This window comes from Hyperolius riggenbachi, chromosome 5, assembly GCF_040937935.1.
Source record: "Hyperolius riggenbachi isolate aHypRig1 chromosome 5, aHypRig1.pri, whole genome shotgun sequence".
Classification (NCBI taxonomy): domain Eukaryota; kingdom Metazoa; phylum Chordata; class Amphibia; order Anura; family Hyperoliidae; genus Hyperolius; species Hyperolius riggenbachi.
Window position 1 is genome coordinate 252,449,260 of NC_090650.1, and position 23,510 is coordinate 252,472,769.

The following is a 23,510-nucleotide window of genomic DNA, read 5'->3' on the forward strand; positions in this document are numbered from 1 at the left end:
TTTTAGTAACATATTAAGCTATTTGGGCTCCCGTTGTCTCTGTGCTTTTCTCTTTAACCACTTGAGGACCGCAGTGTTAAACCCCCCTAAAGACCAGGCCTTTCTATTGTTAAGTGGCCACTGCAGTTTTAAGGCCAAGCTGCAGGGCTGCACAGCACAGCACACAAGTGATTCCCCCCCCCCCTCTTTTCTCCCCACCAACAGAGCTCTCTGTTGGTGGGGTCTGATCGCCCACCCCCCCTCGGAGACTGAAGGTGGGGCGGAGCTCTGCCCCCAAGCAGGAGATGTGCATGCAGCCTGCGTGCGATCTCCTGCAAAATGCTGCCCCAGGACTTGACGCCAATTGGCTTTAGGCGGTCCTGGGGCTGCCGCCGCGACCACACCCATTGGCGTGGGGCGTTCTTTAAGTAGTTAAGGTGTTCAGTCACATCCTCTGTTTTTTATGTGAGAAGCTGTATTTGTTGCAGTGTTATGTTGTTAAATCTGTTAATCCTAAAGCATTTTGTAAAGTGTTACACTAAGATTGTAGATAGAATAAGAAATTTGCTTTTACAAACAACCTGTTGTATGAACTTGTCAGCCTGGCTCATTCAGCCTTCAGAGTGTCACAGATAGCGCTCATGATCTCGATGGTACCCAACGATAAATACATTTAGGTTAAAAAAAAACTAAAATTAAATAAAGGAGAGGTGGCTTACCTCAATACAGACAACATCATATAAAATGAAAGGTATTCTGCACTGGCAACACGTTTCGTGGGTCTGAGCTCACTTCCTCAGGCCAAATTGTACAGTCCTGGCCAAAAGTTTTGAGACTGTCAAAAATATTAGTTTTCACAAAGTTTGCTGCTAAACTGCTTTTAGAAATTTGTTTCAGTTGTTTATGTGATGTACTGAAATATAATTATAAGCACTTCATACGTTTCAAATGCTTTTATTGACAATTACATGAGATGTATGCAAAGAGTACTTTGCAGTTTTGGCCCTTCTTTTTCAGGACCTCTTCAATTTGACTGGGCATGCTCTCAATCAACATCTGGGCCAAATCCCATTCTTTCATAATCACTTCTTTGAGTTTCTCAGAATTAGTTGGTTTTTGTTTGTCCACCCGCCTCTTGAGGAATGACCACAAGTTCTCAATGGAATTAAGATCTGGGGAGTTTCCAGGCCTTGGACCCAAAATGTCAACGTTTTGGTTCCCGAGCCACTTAGTTATCACTTTTGCCTTATAAAACGGTGCTCTATCGTGCTGGAAAATGCATTGTTCTTCACCAAACTGTTGTTGGATTGTTGGAAGAAGTTGCTGTTGGAGGGTGTTTTGGAACCATTCTTTATTCATGGCTGTGTTTTTTTGGCAAAATTGTGAGTGAGCCCACTCCCTTGCATGAGAAGCAACCCACACATGAATGGTCTCAGGATGCTTTACTGTTGGCATGACACAGGACTGATGGTAGCGCTTACCTTTTCTTCTCCTGACAAGCCTTTTTCCAGATGCCCCAAATAATCAGAAAGGGGCCTCATCGGAGAATATGACTTTGCCCCAGTCCTCAGCAGTCCATTCACCATACTTTCTGCAGAAGATCAATCTGTCCCTGATTTTTTTTTGGGAGAGAAGTGGTTTCTTTGCTGCCCTTCTTGACACTAGGCCATCTTCCAAAAGTCTTCTCCTCACTGTGCGTGCAGATGCACTCACACCTGCCTGCTGCCATTCCTAAGCAACCTCTACACTGGTTGCACTCTGATCCCGCAGCTGAATGCCCTTTAGGAGACGATCCTGGCGCTTGCTGGACTTTCTTGGACACCCTGAAGCTTTCTTAACAAGAATTGAACCTCTTTCCTTGAAGTTCTTGATGATCCTATAAATTGTTGTTTTAGGTGCAATCTTAGTATCCACAATATTCTTGCCTGTGAAGCCATTTTTATGCAACGCAATGATGGCTGCAAGCGTTTCTTTGCTGGTCACCATGGTTAACAATGGAAGATCAATGATTTCAAGCATCACCCTCCTTTTTAACATGTCAAGTCTGCCATTCTAACCCAATCAGCCTGACATAATGATCTCCAGCCTTGTGCTCATCAACATTCTCACCTGAGTTAACAAGACGATTACTGAAATGATCTCAGCAGGTCCTTTAATGACAGCAATGAAATGCAGTGGAAAGGTTTTTTAGGGGTTCAGTTAAATTTCATGGCAAAGAAGCACTATGCAATTCATCTGAACACTCTTCATAACATTTGAGAGTATATGCAATTGCTATTATAAAAACGTAAGCACCAACTTTTTTAATTTCCAATATTTTTGACAGTATCAAAACTTTTGGCCAGGACTGTAGTGCCTAAAATCATTAAATGCAAGGAGCTCAGTACGCCAGCACAGGAAGTACAAATATACATACAAGTATAAAATATTCACATTCAGATGCTGCAGAATGGCTAAAACAAAACAGAAATGCACAAAAATACACAGAAAAAAACCCTAATAATTATTATTATTATTAATAATATTGTTGTATATGTTCCCATGGGCTTATTTTTTATTTTTTAACTCCTGGAGCCTTTGCATAAATTGTTTAGTTTCATATCTGCAAAAGCGGAGTGAACCCTATACTGTTATAGGCTTGATTCTAAAAAAATCAAATAATTATTATATTATTGTGTTAGATCACTGTTATAAAAAGGCTTATTCTTTATGTGGAATACATATATAATAGGAGAATGTATGCAGCGGGCACTATGAAGGTAAGAATATTTGCAGTGGAGCAAGGGGATCCGACTTTCTGGAGGAGGGGGCGGGACTTCCGCTGCCACTAGGGCTTATTTAAGGGGGAGGGCTTATATTTCAAGAATGCTTGAAATATATGCTAGGGCTTACATTAAGGGGAGGTCCTACTTTCAGGGAAACACGGTATCTAAAAAGATAGATTTGCAAACATAAATAACCTTAAACTAGGCATGCTATGTACAAAGACAATTGCTAGTTGTGCTGGACTAGCTCAACAGCACTCGTCTGCTGTTAAATATAGCATGTTAATAACATGGGTAAAGCAATGTGATGTGCAGCTTTTGAGCCTCTTTCAGACAGGAAGCTGAACAGAGCACTAGTGAGTCTAGTAGTGAATAATTTGTGCACATATTATTTATACTGAAGCTAACGCCCTCCTTTTGCTGTCTCTGTTTTGAATGCATGTGTAATTTTGTCCATATTGTGGAACTCTGCACATCTTTGCAAATAGCTAATTCGGGTCTGTCTGAAAGTACTACCGCTTCTTCCTGCTATACAAAAGCAACATAAGTATACTATTTGGCTAGCTGCATTCATGAGCTTCAACCTGTATTCAAATTTTTAGTTTAGGAATTAGTACATAATTTGCATCTGATTTGCATTCAAGGCATGTTTTTAGTCCCTCTGGGGCTCTGCATGCCTCTTTTGGCTTACATTTCAGTTTGCAGCCTGGAGCGCTGTCACTTGTTTGATATCTGTTTGAAGAAATTTGTATACCATTTATAATTAGCAGCAATATGTTAAAAAAAGCGGTAGGTCTTCCCCGAGGGCCCATCAATGCCGTGGGGAAGTCTAGTAGGGAATAATTTGTGCACATATTATTTATACTGAAGATAACGCACTCCTTTGTTTTGAATGCATATTGTATACTTTTGTCCATATTGTGGAGCTCTGCACATCTTTGCAAATGGCTACTTTGGGTACAGCCTCTGTCTGAAAGTGCTGCCACTTTCTCCTGCTGAACAGAGAGCTTGCCAAGCAGTTCAGTTTCCCATCTGCTACCCACACCAGTGCAATTCAGATGAAATTTAAATGCAGCCAAATTGCAGCATTTGTAACACCACATGTGTCAAATGCTGACACACGGTGGTGTTACTACGTGGCAGAGGACTGTGACATGTCGAGCCACATTCAGATCTGTCTCCATGGGAGGCCACCTGACCGGTACCAAGCTCTAATCATGCCCTGGTCATTGCAGGAGAGCAGCTGACAAGTTGTGAATTTCCCGTATGAAAGGGGCCTTAGGACTGAGAGCAGCATTTATTTGTTAAAAAGCATAATTCAAGGAGCCGCATTAGGCGTGAGAGGTAAATTGGAATCGAAAGAATGCAGCATTTACCAAACACCAGGAAAGCCAAACAAGAAGCACCTCTTACAGAGCAAAATTAGCTGTATCTATAAATAAATTTGCTAATTAAAAGCAGCGTGATAGGATCAGCCATTTTGGAGTATGGCACAAGGGAGGGCAGAGTGGTATATAGACAAGCATAGGCCTGGTGGAGGCGCCCAGTTGTGTAGAGTGCATGGTAATAAAGGCACCATGCTTGTGCATCCTCTGAGGGCTAGACAAGGTAAAGGGACACTAAAGCAACAACAAAAACGTATGATACTGTCTAATGAATTGTATGTGTGGTGCAGATATTTAATATTTAGTAGCAAAGAAAAGTCTCATTTTTATTTTCAGTTATTTAGCTTTTCTTTTTTTAGAACATTGCATTATCCTCTAATATCTGCAGTTTACAAACTACACTCTGCATTTTAAACTATGAAACAGAGCAGAGTGAATTACTTTTTGAACATCCCTGCAGTAAAATATTATCTGAAATTGTCTTTTACTGTTTCTTTAATGTTTAAGTGCAAAAGAAAATAGCACTGTTCTCTGACTAAATTAGTTGGAGAGCTCAGAGAAGCTCTTGCAAAGATAACCAGTGAAGTTTCTTAACTATTCCTTTACTGGAAACAATGCGAGACTCATCTTTGCTACTAATGTTCTATTTCTTAGCTGTACTACACATACAATTCATTATATCATAAGTTTATTTTCACTTCAGATTCACTTTGAAGGATACTAGAGCCGAACATCTTTGGAGAAACAGGAGGGAGGCGGCATGTCTAGTGAGCTATCCTGATGGACAGGGCCCCCCCGTTCTCCTTTATCCCTCTCCTTTCTTGTCTAAAGCCCCTCGGTGGCCTCTTCCAGGTCACCCGAGTCCGGCTCCACTGCGCAGGTGCTAGCCTGGCCTGCACGCATCCCTCAGCGTGTGGCCGGGAGCATTCTGCACATGCAGTCATGATTAAGCCATGCGCATGCCCTGAGTGCACCAGGCTATAGTCACGCACTGAGGGATGCATGGAAGCAGGGCTAGCGCCTGGGCAGTGGAGCCCAACACCGGCAACCCGAATGAGGCCGCCGGGGGGCTTTAGATGAGAAAGGAGGACACAGGAGAATGGGGAGAGCAGTGGAAAAAAATCACGTAAATCAAAATGTAGACTGTACAATACAACTGTCATGTGAGTAGAACAAGTAGCAATATATATATATATATATATATATATATATATATATATATATATATATATATATATATATATATATATATATATATATATAGTGTGTGTGTGTGTGTGTGTGTTTTTTTTTTTCCCCGGAATAGTATGGCTAAACCCCAAGCTTTAAGCACAATTTCTACCACTAACCCTATTATTTCGCTTCCACATATTACTTCAGACCATCACATCATTTCACCTATTCATCATGTGTCTCCTCGCCTACTGTTCTCATCTACCACACCTACTCACTTCCTGGTCTATGTGCCATTGCAGACAGGGCCTGTTGTTTGTTTTTGCCACTTAGCCACACACAAAGATATATTTCTACCTTGGCTTATACTGGGTACACACTATGAGATTTTTCTGGCCGATTTTACTGTCAGATCGATTATTTCCAACATGTCCAATCTGCTTTCCGATCGATGGCTGTCCCCTAGAGAGGCTCAGATCACGATTTTATGCATTTAGCAAGAAATCACATGTAGCTTTGAGTATCTCTGTTTTGTTTTAGGCATTTTGCATCTGAACGTGAATATTTTATACTTGAGTACATGTGTTTATTTCCTGTGCTGGAGCATTGAGCTCCTTATATTTTATGACTTTAGGCACATTTGACCTGAGGAAATGGGCTTAAAAACCATGAAAAGTGTTGCCAGTGCATAATAAATTTCATTTTTATGTGAACTTATCTGTATTAAGGTAAGTCACCTCTCCTTTATTTAACTTTTAGTTGTTTTTAACCTAATTTTATACATCCCTGGGCACCTTTTACCTCCTATTGTGCGTCTCACCCTCCATTGGAGGGGTGTGTTGGTCCTACGTGGCGCCAACACGATAGTACCAGTTATTACCATAAGGGTGGCCACTAATGATCCAATCTTTTTCATCCAATCAGACCATTTCTATGTAATATAAGGGAACTGCATATATTATCCATTCATTATATTCATTCAATTTACTTTTATACTACATACATTTGGTAAGATTGGATGAAAAAGATTGGATCATTAGTGGCCACCATAAGAGAGCAACTGTGTCCAGCAATTTCTGTACACCTGAGTGGGGTTGGGGCGTCATTCTCCACTTGCTTTATGTGGTAAGTTGACCCCCTGTGCAATCCACCTTTGTGAGTACCAATTTAGTTATCTTCACATTCTTCCTTTTGGTGACATATTGAGCTATTTGGGCTCCCGTTGTCACTGCTTCCCTTTTCAAGGTGTATAGCCACTTCTCTTTCATCTCTGTTGGAAGAGGTGTTTGGTAACTTATTAACCTGCTCAAAAGGGTGGTAGGATGGGTCGCACACAGTTTTTGTATGTTCATTGCCAGCTGCTCTAGGCCACATGAATACATTTATAAAATAAAATTTCAGTTGCAAAGCCCTTATTTCACGCAAAGAGTAATATTTGGGTAGTCTACAAAGCTGAAGCAGTAGAATTTTTCTGGACACACAATCGCTGATGTAGTTAATTTAAACAACTCCAGGCTTTTTCTGTGTTTATTCCAAATTTAGGACCGTGTAGGAGAACTTGGAGCTGGTCAACTTTTACAATACTTACACAGCTGAAAGCTGATTTTCTTAGGTCACAGCAGTGTCCTTAAAAATGCTGAGTGATGCAGGCTTGTCACATTATGGCAGCCTTCCTCAACCTTTATACCCTGGAGGAACCCTGCAAATAACCTTTGGATCTAGGGAACCCCTGCATTTATTTTGCAGAAGGCACGGTAGACGAGGCTGTTTATTTCACTACTCCCTGTTACAGTGCCTCTCGTTTAGTACAATTTAGTGCTTATTTTTACAGTATTGCCTATTATAACCTGCTCTATTATACTCCCCCCCCCCTCCCCCCACGGAGGGGGAAAATGCCAAGGAACCCCTGCAAAGTACTCAAGGAACCCTGGTTGAGAAAGCCTGCATTATGGGCTTGATTAACTAAACAGTGATAACTCATATTACGGCCGCGCTAGTGTTTTCGCGTGCAATCGCGAATTTGCAAAAACGTACGCAAAGTGCAAAATTGCTTGCAAAAGCTCTACCACAGCCATGATATGGGTTTTCACGGTTTAGTAAATCAAGCGCAGGCAGCATACCTGATGTTCTGTACCCCCTGCTGAAATCCACTGGAAGTACTTACACTGTCTGCAGGGCAGAAGTGTGCCAAATCCCTTTATACAGCAACACATCCTTTACCCACTGATTAGAGTACAGGTGTTCAATATTGCAACAGACATTCCTGTATCCAATGAATACAGGCATGAATGAGCGGGCTTATAGGAAGCTAGAGTCCATTCCACTTGTACACTGGTCCACTGCTGCCTGCTCTGTAAAATGGTAAGATAGTAGACCCTGTATGACACATGCCTAACCGTTCCCCATTTGAAAGGTTTTGGCTGATAATTCAGTGATTTCAGTTAGTCATTGATTGTGTCTCTTGTGTTTAATTACGCTTTAACATACTTTTATTGCTGTTACCTACTAGGATTTTTTATCTTCTCTGCAAAGTCTGTATCAGGCAAAGGTAGGCACTGTCGACTTTATGACTGCACATGAAGCTGCCAGAAAAGAAATCAATGCCTGGGTTTCTGAACAAACACATGGTTAGTATGACTGGTAATGCTGGAATTCAAAATTCACACATCTTTGGGGCTGGACCAGACCACTAGGTCTCAATCATAGGAGAATGTCTTTGTATTTCATGTGTTTATTTGTCCAGACCTTTCACTGTTGCACTTTATCTTGTACACCCATGGCGAAACCCCACCTTGGAGCAAAACACGCAAGTATCTTTGTGTATTTAGTACAGATTTAGGCTAGCACAAAGCCGATCCATGGAAGTCTGGTTGTTGCAGATTGAGAAATTCACCACCTGTCAGTTGCTCCTGTGCAGCATCCGGATGCTTGCTAGCACTTTGCATGGGTGGTGGAGAGGCGGTCCCCTTTTGGGGATGCTCAGACACATGTCTTGTTTGTTTGTTTTTGCCACCTGGTTAACTGTGTATGGCGGATGTAATGGAATGAGCTATACCTTTTTTTTAACTAGTTTTATCTATGAAGCATTAATACTTGTATTGGCTTTCCCAAGGCACAGTCTAAAGTTGGGTATACCATACACATATCCAATGTTGATGCAAAGGGATAAAGACGTGATCAATATCAAAGGCAGGAGACTGGGGTTATTGGATAGCAGGCTATAGGTGATGTGATAATGAATTGTATGTGTAGTACAGCCAAGAAATAGAACATTAGTAGCACAGAAACCAGTCTCATATGGTTTCCAGTCCAGGAAAAGTTAAGAAACTTAAATTGTTATCTATGCTTCTCTGAGACCTCTGACCAATTTAGTCAGCTACAGTGCTGCTTTCTGAGGCACTTATACTTCAAAGAAACAGTGACAGGCAGCTTCAGATAACATTTTTACTGCGGGGAAGCTTAACTACTTGCCGACCGCACGCTTATACCGTGCGTCGGCAACGTGGCAGCTGCAGGACCAGCGACGCAGTACTGCGTCGCCAGCTGCAGGCTGATTAATTAGGAAGCAGCCGCTCGCGCGAGCGGCTGCTTCCTGTCAAATCACGGCGGGGGGCTCCGTGAATACCCTGCGGGCCGCCGATGGCGGCTTGCAGGCTAAATGTAAACACAAGCGGAAATAATCCGCTTTGTTTACATTGTACGGCGCTGCTGCGCAGCAGCGCCATAAGGCAGATCGGCGATCCCCGGCCAATCAGCGGCCGGGGATCGCCTCCATGTGACAGGGGACGTCCTGTCACTGGCTGCACAGGACGGATAGCGTCCTGTGCAGCCCGGATCACCGGGAGGGAGAGGTAGGAGAGGGAGGGGGGTGAATGTCGCAGCGGAGGGGGGCTTTGAGGTGCCCCCCCCGCAACTAGCCTGCACGCAGGAGCGATCAGACCCCCCCTGCACATCATCCCCATAGGGGGGAAAAAAGGGGGGCGATCTGATCGCTCTGCGTGCCCTCTGATCTGTGCTGGGGGCTGCAGAGCCCACCCAGCACAGATCCCTTCAAACAGCGCTGGTCCTTAAGGGGGGGTAAAGGGTGGGTCCTCAAGGAGGGTCATTTGTCTTGCTCTGTTTCATGGTTTAACATACAGTGTGGTTTGTAAACTGCAAATATGATATAATGATGCAATTCTATGAAAAAAGCTATATACTGTACCTGAAAATTAAAACATGCTACTCTTTTCTTTGCTACGAATGTTCTATTAATTAATTATTTATCCATGCTACACATACAATTCATTATATCATAAGTTGTTTTTTTTCTTTCGCTTCAGGGTCACTTTAAGGCAAGGCTGGCAGATATCAGGTTTAGTCAAGGACACAGGGTGAGGTCAGGGTTAGCATAGGAATGGCCATACAAAGCATATCAGAAACAGGAGCAGTGAATTAAAGCGCAGTTAAGCAGACTGGAGTGTGTTCAGAACACAATGTTCCATGCCACGCCTGGGCATGAAATTCATGCATGTATGCACAAAACCTGATACAATGACGCTCAGACATGCACACACCCCCTACCTTGTGCATAAGCCAGCTGATGGGAGCACACCTGTGACCAGGAACAGAGCGGCAGTGGTGAATAGGCCATGGATGGCTTTATTAACTGTTAAAACAAAGTTATATATGGTGCCAAAATATTTGCAATAAAATTCAGTAAACTAAATATAAAATTGATATAAATATAATATATACCGTATTTGCCACTGTATAAGATGCAGGGAACAACCGACTTACAACCGTCCGCCAATACAAACCGCTGCCACGTCGGGGACTTCCTGCATTGGCTCCCCCTCTGTGTCCGCTTTGTCCCTAGTGTGTGTCTGATCCCAGCGCACTGTGTCTCCTGCTCCCCGGTGTCTAATTAGCAGCGCAGTGGCAGTCTCTCACGTAATCCATGGCTCCCTCGGCAAGCGCAGATCTCTCCTCTCTCACACTACTCCTCTAGTGTTGGCCCCTGCTGATGACGCGATCAGCAGAGGCCAACACTAGGGGGAGCCGTGCAGGACAGGAGAGGTCTGTGCTTGCCGAGGTAGCCATGGATTAAGTGAGAGACTGCCACTGCGCTGCTAATTAGACACTGGGGAGCAGGAGACAGTGTGGGGGAGCAGAGACACGGCGGGGATAGAAGGGGACATGCGGGGACCAGAAGGGCACACACTGGGGCAGAAGTGGGGGACACGAGGGCACCAATTGGGAAGAAAAACATCTACAAGACGCATCAGGTTTAATATACGCACACACGCACGTACACTCTTACACACTTTTCCCTGTTTTTGCCCTCTAAACCTAGGTGCGTCTCATACGACATAGATTGAGGGACTGATCCATGAAGACAACAGCAACAAATGAAATCTGATTAGATAACCTGTTTCACTATTCACTTTTCTATTTTTTTCTTGTAAAACCAACTCTGGGGGTTCTATGATGAACAATGTTTCATCTAACAAATTGCAAGTGGTATGCAGTGTACTGGATCTTCTGTTCTGTATTAGCAATGCTTTTACTTTGTGGAATGACTAGACCAAATTCTGGGTGGTTCTTAGCCAAATTCAATCTATATTACAGATATAAACAACATGTTTGTTTTTTTTAGAAAAAATCCCAGAAGTACTGGCTGAAGGATCAGTGGATGCTACTACCAAATTAGTGCTAGTAAATGCTTTATACTTTAAAGGTGATTGGGCTGAAAAATTTGATGCTGGACAAACAACTGATGCTCCATTCAGCCTAAGCAAGGTAAGTTTATCTCAGTGATGCAGACCCATATGTTGTAGTAAAGGGATGATGACCACAACTCTGCTTTCAATATCCTGCCACACATTCGTGAGTGTAAGCGTTCAGGGCTGCCATTGGTGGGGTACTGGCTCCAATGGGGAGGCCCAAAAGGTTTTCTTGCATGGGTATCCATTGGGAGTAAAGCAGAACCAATAGGGAAAGGGCCTGGCCCTTCTAAATTTACAATTAAATTGATGCATAAAAGCATTCCAAAGGAGGGTTGACAGCCATGTAATGTCTTGGGCGAGAGAGTATAAGGCCACATACACACATCAGACCATAGTCTTTTGAAAATGAAAGATCCCAGACCAATTTTACCCCCTTCCATGTATTATGAGAGCCATACCTACACAGTCTATTCTATGGAGCTGAACTCCCCATCAGAAAAAAATCTTTGCAAGATGCTGCACACACAGATGCTGTACAGACACAAAAGATCAGTATCTGCAAAAGATCTGTTCCTGCCAAAGATCCGTTCCTGCAAATTGCATTCATAGTCTATAAGATCTGCAGATCATCATACACACCTTGTTTAACTGACATTCATCTGCAGATCAGACAATCATCTGCAGATCTGAAAATCCATCCTGATGGATCTGATCTGCAGATGAATGTCTGTTAAACAAGGTGTGTATGATGATCTGCAGATATCATAGACTATGAATGCATTTCGCAGGAAGGGATCTATTGCAGGAACAGATCGTTTGCAGATACTGATCTTTTGAATGTCTACAGCATCTTTGTGTGCAGCATCTTGCAAAGATTTCTGTCTGATGGGGAGTTCAGCTCCATAGAATAAACTGTGTAGGTACGGCTCTCATACTACATGGAAAGGGGTAAAATTGGTCTGTGATCTTTCATTTTCCAAAGACTATGGTCTGATGTGTGTATGAGCCTTAAGGATGTGACCAGGCTAAAGGATGGGAATGTTTCAAGAGCACAACAAACCTGTAGTTGGGATGATATCTTTTCATTAGTGATACATATATTTTGTTTTTTTCATGACAAACTAGGCTTTCTTTGGGTAATATATTTTTCCAAGTATTTTTTAATTTCACAGGCACTTTATCAAAGAAAATTAGTACCACAGTTGTAAAACGCCTTAAAGGAAATCTGAGGTGAAAATAAACTGATGAGAAAAACAATTGCATCTAACGTCCTTCTCCTAAAAATGACTTTTTGTAGCTATCCCACAGTTTTATTTTATACTTCAATCTAGTTTTATTGTCTCTGCACAATGACACCTTCATTGAAGTTTGCCAGAGCTCAAATCTATGAATTATTGATCCTTTTTATCTCTTTCTTGCTCTCAGAAGCCATTTACTGACAGAAAAGTGTTTTATGGCTGTAATTTATTATCAATGAGGGTTATACTGTAATCCTACCCAGTCCCGACCCGGGCAGAAACGGTCACTTTAACACCTGATGTTTAACTCTATCAGGCAGATAAAGAAAAAAAGGAACACAGCCTAGTTATTTGTGTGCTTGGCACTTTATATACACATGTCTATCTCATCATGTCACATGTCACCTCGGTTGTCCTTTAAAATACATTACTTGGCTCATCCTGTTTAAAGTGATAGCCTACACTCCATGGTTTATCACTAGTTTGGCATGTAGCATACCGTTATCGCTAGCCTGTGCGTCTGTAGCGATAGCATGCAATCGCTTGGGTCCACAGTTTGGGGACCCCAGTGCTGTATAGATGCATTGCTAGGCAACAACATTCTGATGCATCTATATAATAGCATTTGGTTTCCGAGCTGTCGCCCTAGTGATCGCATCCGTGGCAGCAATTACAGGTGCCCATGAATCTTAAGGTCAAGTATAGGTGACACAAAGGGTTTATTAGTTTGGTTATTTTTTTAATGGGCTCACTATCCCTTTAATTAAAAGAAAACTTTATGTGAATAATTGCAGGTAGTAGCAATCATTCACCATTGGAAGAGTGCACGTGTACGAGCGTGCACAAGCTTACAAGAAATAATTTAACTTCAGAGTTGACAAAGGCTGGTAGGCCCCCAAAAGATTTTATTGAAAAGAGCACTTTTGCATTCTTTTTGTTCCTTACCAGTCTTTAGGTGGCCATACACTGGTGGATTTGCCATCAGATCGACCAACAGATAGATCCCTCTCTGATCGAATCTGATCAGAGAGGGATCGTATGGCTGCCTTTACTGCAAACAGATTGTGAATCGATTTCAGCATGAAATCGATTCACCATCTGTGAAGCTGCCGCCACCTCCCTCATACATTACCTGATCCGGCCGGCGCGAGTCCCCTGGTCATCGCTGTCTTCCTCTCCGCTCTGGGCTCCAGGTCTCCAGCTTCACTGTAATTCCTGTCCGGGCAAGTTTAAACAGTAGAGGGCGCTCTGTCGGGACAGGAAGTAATAAGTAAAGCCTGCCGGAGACCAGCAGAGAAGGAGCAGCGGTGACAGCGGGGATACGTGCTGGCCGGATCAGGTAATGTATTGCCGCTAGCGTTGGTCGACGGACATTCGAACGCCGCTATCGATGCACTCCCGACCCGCCGGCGATCGAGCGAAATCTTCCACACGGACAGATCGAGGGGAACGATCGATTTCGGACGGAAATCGATGGTTTGATCAGCATTTGCGCAACGATTTCACAGCAGATTCGATCACAGTGATCGAATCTGCTGTATATCGGCGGGAAAACCGTTAAGTGTATGGGCCCCTTAAGTCATCTATGGTGGTAAGCCATTTCTTAGGGCTGGTTCAAACGGGTGTCTGCCCCGTGTTTACTGCCAGAGTTCAGGACTAGTCGTTAAACGCTCCCATTCAAGTGAATGGGAGCATTTGTACCGTGCTATTATTTGCGCGAACGTGGCGTTCCGATCCTGACTTTCCCTGCCGTTTGAGGCAACATTGGACGCTACATGAAGAAAAACGCCGACCACAGCTAAAGGCCGCTGAAGGCCTGAATGCGCCGCCGCCGCAACACCGCTGAAGGTGACGCCGCCGAAAGCCAGGCAGACGCCCATGTGAACCAGCCCTTATTCCATCTTAGAATAATTAAAAACTGTAGCTTTAGGTTTGTATACATTTTCTGCTCAATGTCACACAAAAAAAAAATAGAATCACAATGAGGGCCCATTCACACTTAAAAGCACAAAACGCATTTTGCAGGAGTGATTTTTCCGTGATTTATCGCGGAAAAATTACTGGACACTGCAGTGATTTTTCCTCGATCCCGTTTAGCGCTTCTATAGCACTGAAACGTGATCACCGGGAAATCGCCTGAAAATGGTGCAGGCTACATGTTTGCATTTGGTGATTTGCGTTAATCGCCGGTGATTAACGCAAATTGCCCAAGTAAGAACGGGCCCATAGAGTATTATAGCACTAGGGCTTTAAAGAGCGCTGGCGCTTGAGCGTTTTGCCGAAATCGCTGGTAAAACTCTCTAGTGTGAATGGGCCCTTACTCAGAGTGCAGCCATATTGATTACTTTCCTCAGCAACTGCTACAATACAAAAAATAAGTCAGGTAGAGGAACTACAATATTTTTACTTAACTTAAAGGTACAATATATCTTTTTTTGTTTTTTACTTTGCTGGAGTTTCTTTTCAATAAAGTACATAATACAAGTTTATGTAGATTAAAAAGTTCTTCATATAACAGGTTCTCTATTTTCAAAATAAAATTGCTTATTTTCAGACTTTTTTTTCCAAGATAGATTGATCTATAGCAGAGGTGTCAAACTCAACTCTGTAAGGGGTCAAAATCCAAAACATAGCCTAAGTCGTGGGCAAATTGTTTATCAACAATTGTTTATCCCCCCCCCCCCCCCACTACCACCTTCTGTAGAGTAGAGCAGTGGAGCAGTTTAATATTTACCTGCTCCAGGTCTCCTTTGATCTGCCTTACAGCCGCATGCTCTATGCTGCACACCTCTGGCTTCTGAGGCATGTCACATGATCGGGAGACGGCAGTATGGAAGCTCAGAGCATGTGATTGTCAGGAAGAACAAAGGAGATGCCACACTGCTGGGCAGGTAAATTTCACATTGCTCCACTGCACTACTTTGCTATGTGAGCAGATGGCGTCCAGGTGGAGGAAGGTATGTATGTATGTGTGTGTGTGTGATTTACCATGTTACCATGGGGGGAGGGGGGATTTAGATCCAAGGAGGGGGACCTGTGCTTATTTCTTTGGGGGGGTGTTCCGTGGGTTATTGCTGTACACCGGCTCAAACTGACAATGTTTCATTCATTCCGGTTTTTACACTGATGGGCCAAATATAATGGCAAATAGGGCTACATTCAGGGCCTTCAGTTTGACACATGTGATCTACTGTATAGGTAGGCAAACACCATGCAATTACTTAAACAGATTTGCCTTAAGATTCAATAAAAACATCAAATTTAAATCAATATAATGATTAGCCATTAAAGGATACCCGAAGTGACATGTGACATGAGGAGATAGACATGGGTATGTACAGTGCCAAGCACACAAATAACTGTGCTGTGTTCCTTCTTTCTCTGCCTGAAAGAGTTAAATATCAGGTATGTAAGTGGCTGACTCAGTCCTGACTCAGACAGGAAGTGACTACAGTGTGACCCTCACTGATAAGAAATTCCAACTATAAAACACTTTCCAATCAGAAAATGGCTTCTGAGCGCAAGAAAGAGGTAAAAATGGGAATTTCTTATCAGTGAGGATCACACTGTAGTCCCTTCCTGTCTGAGTCAGGACTGAGTCAGCCACTGACATACCTGATATTTAACTCTTTCAGACAGAGAAAAAAAGGAACACAGCCTAGTTATTTGTGTGCTAGGCACTGTACATACACATGTCTATCTCATCATGTCACATGTCACTTTGGGTATCCTTTAATGTTGTTCTGTGGGTGTAGGTTTGCTATATTGTGATACTTTTAAATGTAAATTGTAAAACAGCCAAGACACACAATTCTTCATGGCAGAGATTTTCATTTTTTTCTTCTAGAACCAGAAGAAGACAGTAAAGATGATGTATCAGAAGAAAAAGTTTCCTTTCAACTATGTCCCAGAGATGTCTTGTCGCATCCTTGAGCTGCCATATAATGGAAATGAATTAAGCATGTTTATCATATTGCCAGACAGCATAGAGGATGACACTACTGGGCTACAAAAGGTAGCTGTACAATACAAGAGTGGTAGTTTAGTTTATTGGTTAGGTAGAGTATAGTGCTTACAGGTTAAAACTGATTGAATTTGTTAGGCAGAGCTATATAGGCGTTTTCTTGTCTGACACCATCCTTCATGATCGTTATAGAATGGTCCCTGTTAAGGGATGATCAAAGAGATGCAAATCATTTTGAGTGGATACGGGATTATGCAAATTTAGTATGCAAATGTCTCCAGCTTGAAAAGGCCAAATTGGATCACACCAAGGGGAGTTGGATTGGTCCATGTTCAAACTGTATATAGTTGCATACTGAATTTGCATATACCTGCATCAACTCAGAATTCTTTGCTTCTCAATGACCATCCCTAATCCCTGTGCAGACCTGCTACTCCCTGACAAGCAGTCTTCTCTGTTGCACAGAGAGGGGAAACGGAAGACGAGCAGTAGGCTTCCCACAGGCAACACCTGCAAGAACTTCAGTGCCAATTGGCATAGGGTTTTCTAAGGCCCAGTGCACACCAAAACCGCTAGCAGATCCACAAAACGCTAGCGGTTTTTGGAGCTGATTTCAGAGCGATTCTAGGTATGTTTAGAGACGTTTTCTAAACACACCTAGCGGTTTTGGGTGCGTTTTTGGGTAGCAGATTACACATATTGTTACAGTAAAAGCTGTTACTGAACAGCTTCTGTAACAAAAACGCCTGGCAAACCGCTCTGAAGTAGCGTTTTTCAGAGCGGTTTGCGTTTTTCCTATACTTTACATTGAGGACAAAACGCTTCCGAAAACCGCAAACGTGCAGCAGGAGGCACCTTTGCAGCTTGGAAAAAAACCTCAAACCGCCGGTGTGCACTATCCCATTGCAATACATTAGCCAAGCGTTTTTACAGGTGGATGCGGCCGGCGGATCGCTCCAAAAACCGCTCGGGGTGCACTAGGCCTAATTCAGGGTTTACTGAACAGTAAGGGAGTGGTAGTCTCCCCCCCCCCCAAATGTTGTTAACACTGAAATTCTTCTTCTGTATGTAGAATAAATATGTACTGTAAATTGGCATTACAAAGGTGCATTTTTTAGTGAACAATTTTTTTTTTTTTAATAAAATCATGGAGATTGAAAGAAAAGATTGTATTTAATCAATCCACAGCACTAGTTTCAATTTTTTAAGGAAACAATTGATAATGCAATCATTCAGGCCCATCATGTTCTCATGAAATACTATCTGAAAAATCTGACCGAAAATGCGATCTTTCACTAAAAATTGTAGTGGAAATGGGCATCTTAACCACTTCACCACTGAGGGGTTTTACCCCCTGAGCACCAGAGCAATTTTCACCTTTCAGCGCTCTTTCAATTCCTTCGTCTATAACTTTATTATTACTTATCGCAATGAAATGAACTATATCTTGTTTTTTTCGCCACCAATTAGGCTTTCTTTAGGTGGAGCATTATGTCAAGAATTATTTTATCCTAAATGTGTTTTAATGGGAAAATAGAAAAAAAAAACATTTTTCATTTTTCAGCCATTATAGTTTTTAAATAATGCATACTACTGTAATTAAAACCCATGAAATGTATTTGCCCATTTGTCCCGGTTATTACACCATTTAAATTATGTCCCTATCACAATGTTTGGCGCCAATATTTTATTTGGAAATAAAGGTGCATTTATTTTCAGTTTTGCGTCCATCCCTAATTACAAGTCCATAGTTTATAAAGTAACAGTGTTGTACCCTCATGACATAAATATTTAAAGAGTTCAGTCCCTAAGGTAACTATGTTTTTTTTTCTTTTTATTACAAAAAATAAATAAATTGGGGAGTGTGGGAGGTAATGAGTTAATTTATAGTGTAAAAGTATGTATTTGTATATGAAAAATGTTTTGGATGTAGTTTAACTATTTGGCCACAAGATGGCCACAGTAATTTTTTGTTCATGCGACCTGTAAGCGTCGGAAGTACGCTTACAGGAAGTACAATGAGGCTCGGAAACTTTTTTTTTCCACAATGATCGCGCTGCTTCTCATAGAAGCAGCCGCTCATTGCTGGGGGGCTGAGATCAACAAACGGGAACGTTTATTCCCGTTCAATAATCTCCGGGCGAGCGGCCGGCGGCGTGCACGAGCGCGGGAGCGCGCACATCAGCAAGCGGGAGCGCTGACGGCGGTGGTAGCTGATTATATCTACGCTCCTGGTAGGCAAAGGATGTAAAAAGGAGCATAGATATACGCACCACTGGTGCTAAAGTGGTTAAAGTGTAGCTGAGATCGGGACAATAGGCATCTTTTTACTTGCTTGGGGCTTCCCCATGAGGTGCGCTCGGTTGTCCTGGAATCAGCCCCGGTAATATGGCCAGTTGTGGGCATCCCTGGGAGCATACTGCACCTGCGCAGTAATACTGCGGCCGGCCGTACATGTGCAGAAGAGCATGACCGGCCCAATTACGGGGGCTGATTCCAGGACAACAGAGTGGCCGGCAAGGATGGTGAAGGAGCAATTGCACTTCATGAGGCTATAGGAAGACCCAGGTAAGTATTAATATGCCCAAATACCCAATTTCAGGTTCACTTTAAGAAGGTTTGCACTCGTGGTTTACCTGTTACAGGCTTGTAATTTTTAACAAACAAGATGTACTTAAAGGACAACAGTAGCCATAAGGATATGGGGGCTGCCATATTTTTTTCCCTTTTAAGCAATGCCAGTTGACTGTCCCCTGCTGATCCTCTGCCTCTAATACTTTTAGTCATAGACCCTGAACAAGCATGCAGCAGATCAGGTGTTTCAGACAGTATTGTCAGATCTGACAAGATTAGCTGAATGCTTGTTTCGGGTGTTATTCAGACACTACTGCATCCGAATAGATCAATAGGGCTGCCAGGCAACTGGTATTGTTTAAAAGGAAATAAATATGGCAGCCTCCATATTCCTCTCACTTCAGTTGCCCTTTAATGGGGACCTCTAGTGTATATCACATATGCACTGGGTCCTCTTCTTCTACAAAGTTATAATCACCTGCTGTGTCTTCTTGTAAATCTCCCCCAGTGTTGCATTTCCTCTGACTTCCAGCGCATAGCTCGGCTGAAAAACGCAGTTTGATTTCTCTGTCTTGAGTACAGAAAACAAATGGTGGTTTTCAGGAGGCAGGGCTACATGTTGGAAGTCAACAGACATGCAGCCCTGGCACAGCCGGTAAATATAACTTTATAGGCGAAGAGTATTCAGTGAATATACAATATGCACTGAAGGTCAGCTTTAAGAAGGAGACCCAAACCTTTTTTTTCCCCCTTAGTTCTTTATGGGGGGAGGGTTGGAGTCTTCTTCAGGTGTTATTGCTATCTGTATTAGGGACTGCTGGTAGTAGGACCAACTGCAAGATTAATTCAAAATTTGCCATCAAAATAGGAATTGAAGATACATTTCCTCATGGGGCAATTGATCCATTTCTAAAGCTGGCCATATACTATAGCATATTTTTTGTGCAATCTTGTCCATTTTTACCAAATCTCTGCAGTATAAAGGTAAACAAACTGAATATACTATTGAAAAAAATCTTTAATTACTCACTCATTCAACAAACATTTGCTAGATTGGAAGAGAAAGATTGCATAGTGTATAGGCAGCTTAGTTCTTGGCTACATGTCTGGAGCAGGAAACTAAAACAAGAAATAAATCATGCAAATGCACAATTGCAACCTGACAGAGGTTTTAAGTCCAAACTATCCAAAACACAAAAAAAGTTCTACTTTTTACATGGGTGAGGGTTCTGGATATAGAGAGTAGAATGGTCAAAGTGTTCATTGTGGAGACTTTTCAGATAACCCAATATATGCATATTGCTGGTATCTTAGCAATGTGACTGTAGACCCCTACAGATATCATTGACTCTTGGTGGAATCTGAGGACAGGTTTGAGCCATTCTGCTCTGACACTTTGACATTGTATCCGGTTAAACATAATTTGTGATCCTTTCTTTATCTGTAGCTTGAAAAGGGACTGACTGTTGAAAAGCTCAAGGAGTGGACAAGCCCAGAAAACATGGAGCCCATTGATGTCCATGTACACCTACCCAAGTTCAAGCTAGAGGAAACCTACAAGATGAAATCAGCATTTTCTGCCCTGGGAATGGTGGATGTCTTTGATGCAGGTGCAGCAGATTTATCAGGAATGTCTGGATCCAAAAATTTATACCTGTCTGAAATGATCCATAAAACCTTTGTAGAGGTGAATGAGGAAGGCACAGAAGCAGCTGCTGCAACCGCCGGCATTGCCATGATGTGCATGCTGCGTGAAGAACAGTTCACGGCCAATCATCCCTTTATCTTCTTTATCCGCCATAACAGTACTCACAACATACTTTTTGTTGGCAGATATTCATCCCCCTAATTAAGTAAACCTTGCACTTAAAATACATAGGCATGCTAATATTTGTCCTGTCGAACATAAATAAAATTATTGAATCAATATTTTACTTTCTGTCTATTGTGTGTTTTGTTCAAAAGAATGTCATTAATCACGTCTTATCAGGAAATTTAGATGGTGGTGATTTATGACCAAGTGATACATTGAACTTTTACAGCTGCACAAAAATGTTTTGAAGTGTATCTTATAGCAACTAAAAGTGCCCAAAATAAGGGCACATAGCAACTAAGTGTAAGGAGTGCTTTTATTGCTCACAAATGATATTTAAATCTGTGCCGCATTCACAGAGAACAAAGGTATCTGAGCATTTAAGACTGGCATTGCATCAGCTTGCTCACACTCTTGCAGCCACAGAACACAGGGAATGTGCCGACACCTAGACACTAAATGACAGGATCAAATGCTTACATTGGGGTCCTATAGCCAAGTGGCAGCAGCAGAGATCCAATGGTTTTTTCATGCACATCCTTATGTAGCTGTCTACTATAGAAATGAAACTATAGAAAAAGAAAAAAGTAAATTCAAAATTGTATTTCAAAAATGCTTTGTTCAATGGGGGAGGGCCAATGGGGACTGAAACCATGTTCCCTAGAGACTGACAGCCACTAGAAAGACATAACTTCGGTGCAAGTTACAACTCCAGCATTGTACTATTCGATACAATGCAATGCTATGAGCCATTGATCTCATGACTCTTTTGTCCTGTCCTTGATCGACCTAGATTTTCTGTCCTGTCCAATCAATACTTGTGACTATAGTGGGTCTCAGTGTATAATTTGGGTGCCAGATATAGCCGAGCACCGGAAGGTGATAAATAACGGCAGAGGGCAGCAGAGTAATGAACAGCAGTGTAAGTGATATGGTGTACATCAGCACTAAGTGTTACGCTAGGCAGGGGGGCTACTGTTAAAAGTAGGTATTCTGTGTGTGTATGTGGGGAGGGGGCGCTAGTGTTCGGAGTAGGTGGGGGGGGGGTAAAGTAGATAGAGGGGAGGGTTGGTGTGAGAGATAGGGTCAAGTAAAGCTACAGTAGAATATCAGTAGTTTTACCAGTATTCTACTGTTGGCATTAGCTAGCGCCCAACAGTAGAATATCGGTAATAATGCCGATATATTGCTTGCCGCTTCACCCAGTTCCCAAATTTCAAGACACCCTTTTTAAGCGTAGAACCTATTATGTGCAATGGTAAATTGCAAAGTTCAATCTTTTGGGGTTATACCTGGCTATATTCCTGTTTTTGTTTAGTAATGAGGAGGTGGAGCCAGGAGGTTTCACCAATGGCTACTAATCAGTACTGCTGGCTCAGAAATGACCACATCTGTTCAATATCTGGGAATTTCTCGAAACATAATCTGTCAGAAAACGCTGAGTCACAGAGAGGGGAACACTGAATGAAGGTTAAATGCACTTGCCCTTTTCTAATTATCTGCTTCTAGCAAGTAAAAAAAAAAAAAGAATCAATGGCTATGAATAATTTTGAGTTGCTGAATGTGCATCTCAACTGCATAATATTTTGCTATTAGTTTCATACCAGATAGTGGCTACTCCTATGTAGATGTGCAACAGATAGGATTTTATGCACCTACTGAAGCCATGTTTCTCCATTATCAGATATATTTGGCACTGGTAATACTGACAAAGGCCTTTTTTTATACATTACAGCTGGTCAGCAGCTTGTGGAGGCTTAGAGAAATCACAATAACAGACAAATAAACAGCTGACCTTTACACAGTTCTGTGCTTTATTCTGCTAAGTATATCATCCCCTCTCTTTTCTGATAGTGTTTTATGTGCGGTCCACAAAGCACTGTGACAATTGACTACAATACCCATAAGGGAAAGTGAACAGAGCATTGCATTGGCTTTGTCACATCCTCTTAAACAATGGAGTGACTTTTTGAACTATCCAGTGTGGCTCATTTAGACAGTAAATATATAAAGTAAAGTTAACTCTGATGGAACTCTGCAGAGAGAAACATGATTACAGGAACAAATAGCAATAGAGCAGAAAAAAAGTATACCCGAGGTGGTTTTTAACCACTACCCACCCACCGTTTTACAATCTCCTGTTGGTCACTCTTAACTGACCACATGACGTTTTAAAACGCCCTCTCCCGTCCCTGCTACCGTGCCCGAGCAATCACCTCACTTACCTGCTTACCTGTCGGAACCCGCAGAGCCGTGATTGGTGAATTGGAAGAAGTCTTCCCAGAACTAATCAAAGTGCCCATAAACAAAGATCATGGCATAACATAAGCCAATAACCTTTGCAGTAACAATGACTGTCTCTATGAATAGGGACAATGATTATGAGGACATCTAGTGGTAAAAAAAAAATTACACACAAAAGTAAAAAAAAATAAAATAATAATAATAAATACACACTTTTAATTAAAAATAAATGACTAGAGATTAAGGTGTTGGGGGCCCTGGGGCAAATCTTATTCTAATATCAATCAGTGTGTGACGACTGGGGTGGGAGGGAATAGATGGAGGGGCGCACTTTGATGCTCTCAGCCTTGGGTGCTGGAGGACCTTGTCCCAGGTCTGATCCTTATCAGGATTTAAAGATTTATACCGTGTGTGTGTGTTCCAAAACTTTTGTGGTAGTGTTCTGTGGACTGATGAAACAAAATTAGAACTGTTTGGGCCCATGGATCAACGCTATGTTTGGAGGAGGAAGAACAAGGCCTATGAAGAAAATAACACCTTGCCTACTGTGAAGCATGGCGGGGGGTCAATCATGCTTTGGGGCTGTTTTGCTTCTGCAGGTACAGGGAAGCTTCAGTGTGTGCAAGGTACCATGAAATCTCTTTAGTACCAGGAGATATTGGATGAA

General features: G+C 42.3%; 1 protein-coding gene across 2 annotated transcripts in view; it reads left to right on the plus strand.

The window, feature by feature from the left end:
* Positions 1 to 20,720, plus strand: part of LOC137518663 (leukocyte elastase inhibitor-like) — a 33,809-nt gene extending 13,089 nt beyond the window's left edge. For both annotated transcript variants that reach the window (XM_068236802.1, XM_068236801.1), the window contains exons 4-7: positions 7,812 to 7,929; positions 10,941 to 11,083; positions 16,096 to 16,263; positions 20,234 to 20,720. In XM_068236802.1, the coding sequence (XP_068092903.1) occupies positions 7,812 to 7,929; positions 10,941 to 11,083; positions 16,096 to 16,263; positions 20,234 to 20,635 (831 nt within the window). In that variant the 3' untranslated portion in view covers positions 20,636 to 20,720. The remainder of the gene's footprint in view (positions 1 to 7,811; positions 7,930 to 10,940; positions 11,084 to 16,095; positions 16,264 to 20,233) is intronic.
* The last annotated feature ends 2,790 nt before the right edge of the window (positions 20,721 to 23,510 follow it).